This window comes from Seriola lalandi, unplaced genomic scaffold, assembly GCF_002814215.2.
Source record: "Seriola lalandi dorsalis isolate HSWRI2012SDOR001 ecotype SW California unplaced genomic scaffold, Sedor1 jcf7180002054795, whole genome shotgun sequence".
In the NCBI taxonomy this organism is placed as follows: Eukaryota; Metazoa; Chordata; class Actinopteri; order Carangiformes; family Carangidae; genus Seriola; species Seriola lalandi.
Window position 1 is genome coordinate 2491246 of NW_019525348.1, and position 11822 is coordinate 2503067.

Sequence of the window (11822 nt, forward strand, 5' to 3'; positions counted from 1 at the left end):
AAAAATGAACACAACATATCAAATTAACATCATCACTGTCATTACAAAAATGTGTTTTGATGTTTTCCTCACATCTATAGCACTGTCTATGTGAGTCAAAGCTAAACAAGTATGTCAATGCTGTGATTAATGATTTACTAATATTTTGACACATGGGTCAAGGGTTAAAATGGAGAAAAACGGTCTAGTCTGCTTTGTAAAATGCAATACATCTAAATATATCTTATCAGAAGTACTTATAGTAAATAAAATATGCGACCAAGTTTAGAGAGTCTGCTTTTCAATCTGTTGATGATCAATATCAAAATGAAGATATACTTTATTGTTCATCGGTCTTGATCAGAGTTACAGTACTGCCGCACAGAATCTTAATGGCCAGACATACATTTACATTTACATTAACTCATTTGGCACACGTTTATCCCTAGTGACTTAGGAGAGGAGGCGCTCTTGGAAGAGATGATTCTTCAAGTGATTCTTGAAAACAGAGAAGAACATCCCTGCTCTGATAGCATTTGGTAGCTGGTCCCGGCATTGGGGAGAATGTCTTGTGTGCAGGGTTGGTGATGCCAGGCGACATTCTTTGGAGGAACACAGTGGAAGAGAAAGAGCATAAGGCTGAGTTCAAGTAGATGGTGCAGACTCGAAAGTCACTCTGAAGGCAAGAATTAGTAACTTGAATTTGATTCAGGCGGTCATGGGTAGCCAGTGTAGGTTGAATAGAAAGTGACATGTGAACATTTGGGCTGATTGAAGACTAGACGAGCTGCTTCATTCTGGACCATCCTTGAAGGTTTCACTGTGGGTGAAAGGAAACCTGCCAGAAGGCGTCAGTAGTCGAGGCGAGAGATATCAGCAGCTTTATGACAACTGATGCATTAAAGTGGCAAAGTTCACAAAGTGCTCTTACCTTCAACAAATCAGTTTGAAACAGGCAAATGTAAAATACTATTACATGACTGTCAGTCCCTGATGTCATGTTGGAACAAAATATTAACAATAGATCAATAAAAAAGTAAAACTTAAGTTTAATTGGAAGCAATTAAGATGAATAAAAACCAGTATAACCAGATTTGAGTATATATTTCTGTACAAACAAATGTCAATAGAAGCATTTAGTTGCAGCTTCAGATACACGATTTTTCCCATGATGGAAAGCATTTGCCCTGTTGAAGTGCCACTGAGCAAGACACTGCATATCCGTGAGCTCCAGTGGCTGGCACTGAAGGTATCAGATAAATATTCAGTTTACACATTCTTACCACCAGATCATGGAAATCTTGAGGTAATGATGTAATGACCAGTTTCACATATGTCAGAATTGCACGTCATTTCATGTAAAATCATGTTTATTCATATTAATGACCAGTGTTCTACACAAATAAGAGGAGATGACACAGGGACTTTGCAGTCCTAAAGATTTTATCTGATACTCATGTAAGTCATAAGAAAAGGCATCAAACAGATTCTGCCTGTTTTTGGTTTTAGAAGGTGAGTCGATAGATATCAAGTAAGTTGCATTATGGTGCTACACAAGGTGAAAGGGGGCATCTCTAGAAAGCTGGTAGTACTGATTGTAATTATAGTCAATTTTTCTTCATTGTGAAACAGATTACTTCTAAATTTGACCATATTCTTTATAGAAACCTGTCAGGCTCAGGACACAAAGGTTGAACCCAAAAGCACGACCAGAGAGGCAGTTAACAATAAGGCAGTTTATTGATCTAAATCAATGAATCCTGACAACAGCGTTCCAGAAAAACTGGCAAGCCCAAAGGAAGCAGGCGAGGAATCCAATGGGGGGAAAAACTGAGAGACGTCGTCAGACGGGCAGGGTTGAAACACAGACAGGCAGAAGAAGGCAACGGTACCGACAGGGAACAGGCAGATCTCAGGAAACGGGTAACAGAAACAGTCTCTCTCCAAATGGCAGTCAGGAAAACGCTGGTAAGTAACTCACTGGGGAAGAAAACAAACTGGCAAAGTGCAAAGGGACACACAGGGCGTAAATACTGTTGGGAATAACGAGACACAGGTGAAACACTTTAGGAAGAAGGCAGGTAATCACACGGGAGGAAGTACAGACACAAGAGGGAAACTACCAAAATAAAACAGGAAATGACAGGACAGACATGAAACACTAAGGATTGGGGACCGCTGTGACAGAAACCTGAGGATTTAAAGTGTTGAAGGAAGTGTGTTTCTCAGACACAATTTTATTGAAGTTCAGTGCGCTATATGTTCATTAAACATCATAAACACATATGTATTTTTGTTAAAAAGGAATTGAAACAGTTACTGTATATAGTGAGTGCTTAGGATTTACTGAACAAGTTTTAATATGAAGGAATATTGTACTTTAAAGCACTCGTTTGACATTTTGGCAAAGAGCATATTTGCTTTCTTGCAAAGATAAGAAGATTGATACTACTGTCATGTCTGTACACCTAGGATTTGGTTAGTTCAGCTTGGAAACAGTTAACTCCGTCTGAAGGTAACAAAATCTAGAACCAAAGCTCACTCATTAACACGTTATATCTTGTTTATTTTATCCATACAGAGAGTGTACTTCCAGTCTTTGTGCTAAACTAAGCTGATGGTCTCCTGGCTGTTGCTTCATGGCTGACTGCCAAATATGAGCGTGTGTCAGTAGTATTACTGACCTAGTCTATATTACATTATATTTGTGCCTGGACATGAAAGCAACAGGTTTCGATCAGGCCACTGAAGCCAGGTTTCACTGCTCACACTGCTCACTTTCATTTCATTTTTGCTGTTGTTTTGTGTGACTCGACTCAGAAAGGGAAGCAAATGTTTCGGCCTTGACAAAAATCATGATGAAAAGTAATGCAAATTCTCAGTGTATCTCAAACTGAAAGTGCAGTGTCATGGGGCTCAGTCTACTCATCACTTTGTTGTTGAGACATGTCAGAAGGACTTGCGCAATGTCAGGTTGTCAACACCTTGTTATCTCTACCAGAGGAAATATTTTATCACACCTAATGGCCAGGACTGTCTGCCATACAGCACTACACTCTATAAACTCTTTTCTTTAGTTGACAATCTGGGAATTTAGCTTCAGCTCATTTATACATAGTGATCTATCCATTTATCTGTCCATCCCCTCAAATGGACATGTTCATCATATGAGATACGACTGACATTAGTCACGGCTTAATGAAGTCCAATGATGCCCTCTTGTAAATGAGAGAAACTTAAAGAGATACACACCACTGGGGGCTTTAACAAAGTTGGGGATTATACCTTTACAAATTTTAAATATTTCTACCATCAACATAGAAAATACTTGTTTCTGATTTGTTGGCAGGTGTCGGTTTAACCACCTCTATCAGGTTCTTCCAAACAGCAGGTATCAATGGCAATGTCACCAATTCTTTACAATACATTACTACAGGCCAAACTAGTTAGAGGGTGCCATAACAACCAGATAATTATTTAAATAAATGACATAATAAATAAATACAATAAATTATTCAAAATCAAAGTGAGTCACACTTTTTGTTGTTTTGCTTTAACCAGATTCTATTATTTTCCAAAAATTAAAGTTTTCAGGTATTTATGATGTAGTTGATTTTTTGTGCTGTTAACCATGACATCTTGATATCATAATTTGACTCAATATTATTATATGGATAATAATTTATATGGAGAACGGATAAATCAATTTGCTTTTTTTTAATGTGGAATAAAGTATTGTGAGGTGTCCCAGTAAGGAAAATAATGTGCTTGGCCTAGATACCTTGTTGTGCATTATCACTTACATAAATGTATTGTTGCATGTGCTGGTCATTTACAAAGTTTTTTTTCTCAAAATACAATGTGAACATGATATTATATGACAAGAGATTTGGAAAAGGACATTCTTTATTGATGATCCCGTAGAAAAAAAACAACAAAAGCAAAAATAGCAAGACTTACAAAGTTGTCATCAAAATATTAACTTTTTATTTAAGACCAAAAAACACCTGCTTATATACAAGTCAAGAAAACATATTAGGCTGAGCTACGCTAGTGGTGACAAGTGTTTGTCCATCACCAGCCATGTGTCCCATCAAACTGATCTTGACCAAAGCGTTTTCTGTAACTGTCCCTCAGAGCATCAGCTGAACAAATAAAACAATAACACACAAAATTTTAATCTGTATCTATAAAACATCTGGTAGAAATGCTCTGAGAACTCTGGATAACACATGTGATCACTGGTATGACATAGTCATTACAAAGGAAAGACACCCTTGAATGTGCTTCCTCCCACTTCCTCATTGGAAATTTCAGTACCTTGCCAGTTCTTGAGTGTTTCAGCATAAATATGCTTTCACTCTCAACTATGGCTAACATGTATGTACAGAGTGCACTTAACACCAAAAGTATTTTTAAAAAATCAATAAAACAGTGAAATACCTTAACTGATACGTATAATATGTATGAATCTCTTAAAAAGCAATAACAAGTAAATCCATCATAATAAGCAATTTTTTATGCTGTACTTTCAAAATCCCTAAAATCCATTTACCCCTGTTTTTTTTCTTTTTCTTTTTCAACATCAAACACCCAACAAAACATTCATTACTATACAGTATGTTGACAGTGAATCCAACGTCACCTGAGATAGGCAAAGAAAGAAAGCAGTACATTCACCTCTTATGAAACGTTGGCTGGGAACCCATCAGTGTCATCATCAATACAACCTAAGGCGGGGTTCATCCACGTACAGGTTTTAGCCTTGCAGAAACCAGTTGAATTAATGTGAGCTGACTTTTATTGACAAGTCTTTAGAAATAATTAAGGGGAGTGATTGGAGTGATGATGCAACTTGGCACCTCTTAAAACACACCAACACTTCAGAGGTTAATGGTTGGGGTGTAACATGTAACATGTAACATTACACCAATCATGAAACAAGGTGTCCTTGATGTAAAATGAGGCAATGCTCTGGAACTGCAGGGCCTATTTCTTTGCCAAGATGCCAAATTTAGCAGTTTTGGAAGGAAGGTGTCTTTAAAGAATAATAATTGGAATGACAACCTACCAGATGCCACGTTTGAGCAATCAGATGTAGGAGTATTCCTGGTGATGTCTTTGCCAAAGAGGGTACTAGATAGTAATCATGTGTACCAACTAGAAACACTGCATTTGTTTGGTTATGGATCCAATTGGCTGCCAATAACTTTGGTCTTATGCCCACAGATGTAATAACCCAAGCAAATGCCCACTGAGCCTTACCAGGTCTGAAAGGGAGAAGTAACATTTCTGGATGCACAAGGCTAAACAAGGCAGGTGTACTCCATGGAGCTGCTTCTGTTTATTTCTTGATACCAAAAATGTCACTCCTTGTAGTCGCTTGGGCGAGTTGCTTTGATCCAGTCAACCAAAGTTGGAAAGTGTTCCTCTGTGGTCATGCTGTTGTTTGAGTAAAGATTCTGCGGATTTTTAAGAGCCTGGGTGTTGCCACTACCAACTTGCCTCATTGGATCCACGTTTGCGCCATTGCTCATTGGACGAGGAAGCAAGTTGGTATAAGTATTTCCTTGGCTTTCCTTTGGGGATTGCATAAGAGAAGCGTGTGTCTCTTTTCCCATTATGATCTGGGGCTCCTGCTTCAGCTGGAAGCCAGTCTGAGAACCTCCTCCCACTAGGCCTTTCAGAAAATCTTCCCCATCCATTCCCTCTAGATAGGGGAAAGAGCTCAGCACCTGTGAGCCACCTACTCCTCCAGGTACTGATCCATTAAAGGCATTCTGGACTTGACTGAAGTTCGGCCACCCAGTCTGGAGACCCTGGTTTTGGTTGCTTAGATGGTTTTGGGCCCGGGTTTCAGAGACCAGCTCATCCCTTTGGTGCTGCAGGTGGAAGAGTGGCTGGGACTCTGTCTGGCTCATTACAGGTGCCTGGCCGACTGAATCCAGGCACTGCAAGTCCCTCATGGAGAGCTGAGGGAGGGCATTATTCTCACAGCTGTTGTGCTCCGCTCTTTGTGGGTAACCAGATACACGGTTTGGCTGCTGTTGTCTGCTGTTGTTAAGACGTTGCAGATTGCTCATGGCACCAGAGGGGTTGATGGTGACTGTATCCATTGAGAGTGCTGTGTTGGGATTTGCCCACGAATGGCTGATTTGTAAATTAGGAGCCTGTGATGTCATCATCATATTCTGAGGCCCGGGTTGGTAGGGCTGGTTGAACATAGTCGGTTGCTGCTGCATCGTAGGTGGAGGCGGTTGTCTCAGGTACATGTTGCTGAGGTCTGTAAAACATATAGTGACTTTTAGTGTGATAGCAGGGCAGTATTATCCTAATCTGGATGGAAATGTTGTATCTGGCAATTTGAGGGAAATCAAGTTAAACCAGTTACCTTTCCGCATGTGACTCATGGTACTCTGTGGCACTGCCTTTGGCCTGTTCATCGCTAGACCAGCAAAAGGACCACCTAAAGGAAGACACAAAACTTTGTTACAATACATACACTCATATCAAACGTGTGGAGTCATATCAAATGGGTTGTACAATATCTCTTACCTTGCAATCCTGATATCTTCATCAAGTGCTCTCTTCTGCGCTTTTTCTCGTTGTAGCCGTAAGGATCTACAGCAAACACAAAATGCTCACATATATCACCTGAAAACAACTGAGAACTGGGTCCCGTTTCCAGGACACTACCATTGGTCACAAAAGAATGGTGATGGTTTGAATTTACCAGTCACAGAAAGAAGGTATTCATTGCTCACCCTTGTCGTCGGGCAGATATCTGAAATCCATTGGCTCGCTGACTTCCTGATCGGAAGGCCGCCGCAGCTGCATCTGCACTGTGACTGACTCTGTTATGGAGGTGTTGTAGTAGGACGGAGTCTTGAAGACAATGGCCACTTGGCGATGTACATCAGCCTGGGAGAAGGAGCCTTTGGCCTCCCAGCCGTCAGAGGAGAAGAACCGCACTTCAATGTCATCTGGAGGTAAGGATGACAGGAATGGAAAACTGAATGAACATGCAAAGAAAACTAAGGCTATGAAAAGCAAAAGGGATTCATGGATAAATTGAATGAATGAAGATGAATGAAGAGAAAACAGATGCAAACTGTATGAAAAACACTGTAAAAAGGTGTAAAATAATAAAATGCTGACTGATTCATTGCAAACATATGCAGAGCACTGATAGTATGTACCTTTCTGTACTTTGTCACACAGTAAGAAGATCTCGTCCCCGCCTTTAACACTGCCACTGTTCCTGTTGACCCGACAGATCCTCAGCTCTGCTGTGTTTGGTGCCCCTGAAGAGGTGGAAACAAGTTACACACATGTAACCCAACAGATATGCAACAAATCTAACAATAAGAGTGCATACTACACACAAGACAGCATTTATTTTGCTCTGATCTATTGTTGTACTGTTGTGACCAGTTTAAGTGACTCATTGTGGCTGCTTCAATATCTGCCTCTAAAGAAAAAAAAACACATTGAGTTTACTGTTGAAGCCTCACCACGTTGAGTCACATGTCACATGCCTGTTGTCAGAAGAGGAAGTGCTCCATGGTAACAAGTGTTGTTTTAGGGTTAGTGTATATGAAGAACTTCCCCTTTCTCAATGCATGTGAGGAACACTGAACTAGTTCACCAAGTGCAACACTTGAAACAGTGTTGAGAAAATGTCTATCGGACACACGTACACAGATCTTGCAACAAACACTGTAGCTGCAGGTACATACTCTGTATGTCCAAACACACCTACTTACATAACTCCTCAATTACTGCATAATATTTTTATTATTACTTTGTTTCAATTTGAAGGACATTAATTAAATTCAAGGTAAGCATTAGAAATGACATTAACATTAGCACAAAATATCTGCATCTTTACTTAAAGTTATATCATCATCAGCTATTGGAATCCACCATTACCTGAACCCTTAGGTGCACACACCTACCCTCAGGCAGCCGGATTTCCCGTGTGTGCAATTATATGGCAGTTTCATAATGTTGTAATTGCCTAACATGACGCCAGCATGAACACGGTAGATACAGTCAGAGCTCAGACACTCACTGTTGTCGTAGATGGGGTTGGTGACAATGGGGTTGAGTGAGCGGGTGTAGTGGCCGTTCTCATCCGGCAGCAGAACCTGAATGCAGAGGCGAACCACGTTCAAGTCGTACTCCTCTGTCTGCAGCAGCTGTTCGCGTGGCACTGAGGTCACAAACACACACACACACACACACACATATACACACATGAGTGTCAACATCACAGGCACAGTGGATGATATAAAACAAACTGATGCTTATCAAAGGCATTATACCTGACATACTATAAGCAGCCATGTAATGGAAGGATCACTTACATCAGATTTTACTTTATATTTAAAGGCCCAGTTCACCCAAATAATGACAAGTTGCAAAGTTTTTTTTTTAAAAAGTACTAATACTGCACTATGAAAATACTTGATTACAAGTAAAAGTCCTACACTGAAAATCTTACTTAAGTAAAAGTATGTAAGTATTATTAGCAAGATGTTCTTCATGTATCAAAATTAAAAGTACTTAGACTGCAAATACACTCCCCTCTTATACCATTACATATCATATTATTGGATTCTGATTATTGTTATTATTGATGCATTCATATATTTCTATAAGTAGTATTTCACAGTTGTTGGTCGAAATGGAGCTAATTTTAACAATTTAATATACAATTCATATCTCAACATATGTTTTGTAATTAAAATCTTAATTTGTAAAATAACTAGTAACTACAGCTGTTAAATAAATGAAAAATATTTCCCTCTGGACCACAGTGGAGTAGATGTTTACAATAAAGTGTTTCAACTTAGCGCTTAAGTGCAGTTATTGAGTCAATGTACTGTATCCAAGGGGTAGTGGTAGGTAGACAGGGTTAAAGATTTCTGCAGCCACAACCCTTAAATAATGAAAAAGGTAATGGACTTTTATTTGTGGTAATCAAAACATTGGGAAATAACAGCAACAACTTTGGGAACAGATCTGTCATTGGAACTAACTTCTACTGACAATAAAAGTCCCTATGAAAACTTTTAATTGCACAATCTGTGAATTATGGAGTAACCACCACATTGTTTATGAAAATGCACTTTCCTGTTGAATTTTTCCACTGTAGGTTTTCATTGCTTCGGCCACCACAAACAAATGTCACAAATGTGACAGAAAAAATTCAAATGTCAGTGCAACAAAACATTTGCATGCCCAGACATTACTATAGGTAAGTGGGAAAGACGTCTATTTTTTAATTTGGGTGAGCTGGGAGTCAAATCTGTTGCACACTGGTCGTTAAACCTGGTTTATGTATATGGATATACTAAACCAATGTGTCAAATATATAGTGCATTGAAAAAGTATAAATGTGAGATTATTAAAGCAAAGATAGATAGATAGTGTAGATACATTCTCTAGAATGTTCTCATGCCTCTGTCACATCTGTAGGTTGTCCCCAAAACCTCAACTCTGGATCAAAATGAACACGTCACAGATAATCTAAGTGTCCCCAGCCTACAGTCTCATCTGCACACATACATGCAAGCGTCACACATCCCGCCCTCAGAGGCAACACACAAACACACACCTCGCGGGGAGATCTTTTACTGAGAGACACCCACACGCGCGCACACACACACACACACACACACACACACACACACGCACCAGGCTTTCACATCTGCCTACTTTCTCTTCCTCCGTCTCTCAATTTCTATCTGTCGAGGCCATCCCCGCCCACAACTTGGTGCTTGACGCTCAGCGACGTCACCTCAGGGTGGAAAGAGTGTGAGTGTCTGCACAACACACAGGCAAGAGATGAGACTCCTCTATGAGTGACCATGGTGGCTCCTGACGTGTGTGAAAGTGGTGGGACATGAGTGAGTGTCAAGTCTTAAATTTTGTCTTTTGAGTTTCTCACCAAATTTAATGTCATTTTCAACAGTGTGATACCAGAGTTTGGTTTGGACAGAAACACTACAATATACAAAAAAAAAAAAAAAAAAAAAAAAAAGAAAAAGTCTGCTGTGCAGTTATGTAGGGAAACTCCTCATCCTCTGTGAATGTGACCTGTTGAGCACAGACAGCTAACGAGGTATTTTTCCTGCTCTGTCTCTACATGCACTGCTGGCACGAGCCATTATTCTCTCAAGGCTCATTTCCAACTGAAGTCACAGGTCACAAGTGCAGTAACAACTCTGTTTGCATTTTGCTTAGTCAGAAGTCATCGAATGTGTGACTTGAGTCCACAGTTGTGGCATTAATCAGCTTCTCTCCACGTCTCCCTGAACATGTTCAGTGAGAAATGAGACAAAACACAAAACAAAAGTCGTCTGATGTTGACATGAAGATTTGTTCACAAGCTCTGATATTAAATATCAGATTCAACCAAAACATGTCCGTCTGGCTCTGACTGTTATTACAGTGTTATAGCAGTCAGACTGTTTGACCCGCTTTATACCAGCTGCAGTTTTTCTGTTTGTTTGTTCAACATTTTGGGTTTATTTGTTTTCTCTCAGAGAATCAGGCGAGAGGATCGATGCCACCCTCACATCAGTCTGTTAAACACGAAGCTACAGAAAGGATTTTTTTTAGATTGACATTTAAAACCATTATATTTGATGCATTATTTCAGTGGTTCTCAACGCGGGGGGTTAGACCCTCCTGGGGGGTCGCAGGACATTTTTCCAAATAAATATATAAAAAATAAAGAAATGCATAAATATTTTTGAGACTGTTTGCCCATTTAATCTCCCATAATTCCAGTCTGCCAGCTCCAGATGAGACCCAGAGGAGATATGTGAAGGTGGGCCAACTGAAAGTAATGTTACACTATCAAGTGTAACTGAAAAATGTGAACACCCATCTATAGTTTGTGAGGGGGTCGCAGCACAAAAAGGTTGAGAAGCACTGCATTTATTACAAAAATGAGGAAATCGGAAAATATCATCCAGTGACATGTAACTAGCTTCATTTGGTCATTATTGTAAGATGAATTTCAAGGTGTTTAGAAGGTGTTATTTATTTCAGTATACTCTTTTTCACATTTTGAAAGTTGACATTTTCTGTTTTTTGTTTTTATTATTATTTATTTTCTTAGAGATTGAAATAAAGATCAGTCAGTCACCTCGCCATCACTTAGTTCTTATGAGTCACTGTCCATAATTCAACATAAATAATATGGCACTTTCGTCTGGAGTGCTGCCACATCATTTTATAAATATGACAAATCACTATGGCAGGACATAACAGGTGCTCCCTTTCTGAGAAAATGTCATTTTGATGTAGGAAAGGAGTCTATCAACAACGACAACAGAAACGACATTGTGAAAATATAAACTTAAACATAAACTTCTGGAGGTTGAATGGTCTCTGCACAAAGTGTTGCAGCTGCGTGCAGCTCTGCTCTGTTTCAGCTTTGTGTTTGGTCATCAGGTTTGTCTTCTGTAGGAGGCAGAGACAGAGACACAGTGGAGAAACTGAGGGAGGGAGAGATGCAGACTTGTCTGTGTATGAAAGCGGAACTGTCAGAGCAAATAGTGATGGAACATACTAAGTTGGTCTCTGTGCGTGGTGTACCTACTGTATGTGTGAGTGTTCGTGGAGTGTGCTATTGAGCGAGGCAGGTGGCGGACAGGTGCAGTAAAGTGGGTTGTAGGTGAAATTAGCGATGACTGAATTTGTGTGATGGAAACAAACAGGGCCCAGAGTCACTGGGCATCCTGGCTGCATGAAGCAGCAGCGACAAGGGTACACAGGTCATTGGCTGTGGTGACGGTGATGAGGCTAGTGACGGTGGAGGGGGTGGG

The 11822-nt window shown here is 39.9% G+C and overlaps 1 protein-coding gene across 1 annotated transcript in view; it reads right to left on the reverse strand.

Moving 5' to 3' along the window:
• Positions 1-3943: 3943 nt before the first annotated feature.
• rel (REL proto-oncogene, NF-kB subunit) overlaps positions 3944-11822 on the reverse strand; it is a 15615-nt gene continuing 7736 nt past the window's right edge. Inside the window, exons 6-11 of the mRNA XM_023425674.2 lie at positions 8054-8194; positions 7179-7283; positions 6744-6962; positions 6535-6600; positions 6371-6445; positions 3944-6262 (exon numbers count right to left, since the gene is read on the reverse strand). Coding sequence (XP_023281442.1) covers positions 5346-6262; positions 6371-6445; positions 6535-6600; positions 6744-6962; positions 7179-7283; positions 8054-8194 — 1523 coding nt within the window. The 3' untranslated portion in view covers positions 3944-5345. The remainder of the gene's footprint in view (positions 6263-6370; positions 6446-6534; positions 6601-6743; positions 6963-7178; positions 7284-8053; positions 8195-11822) is intronic.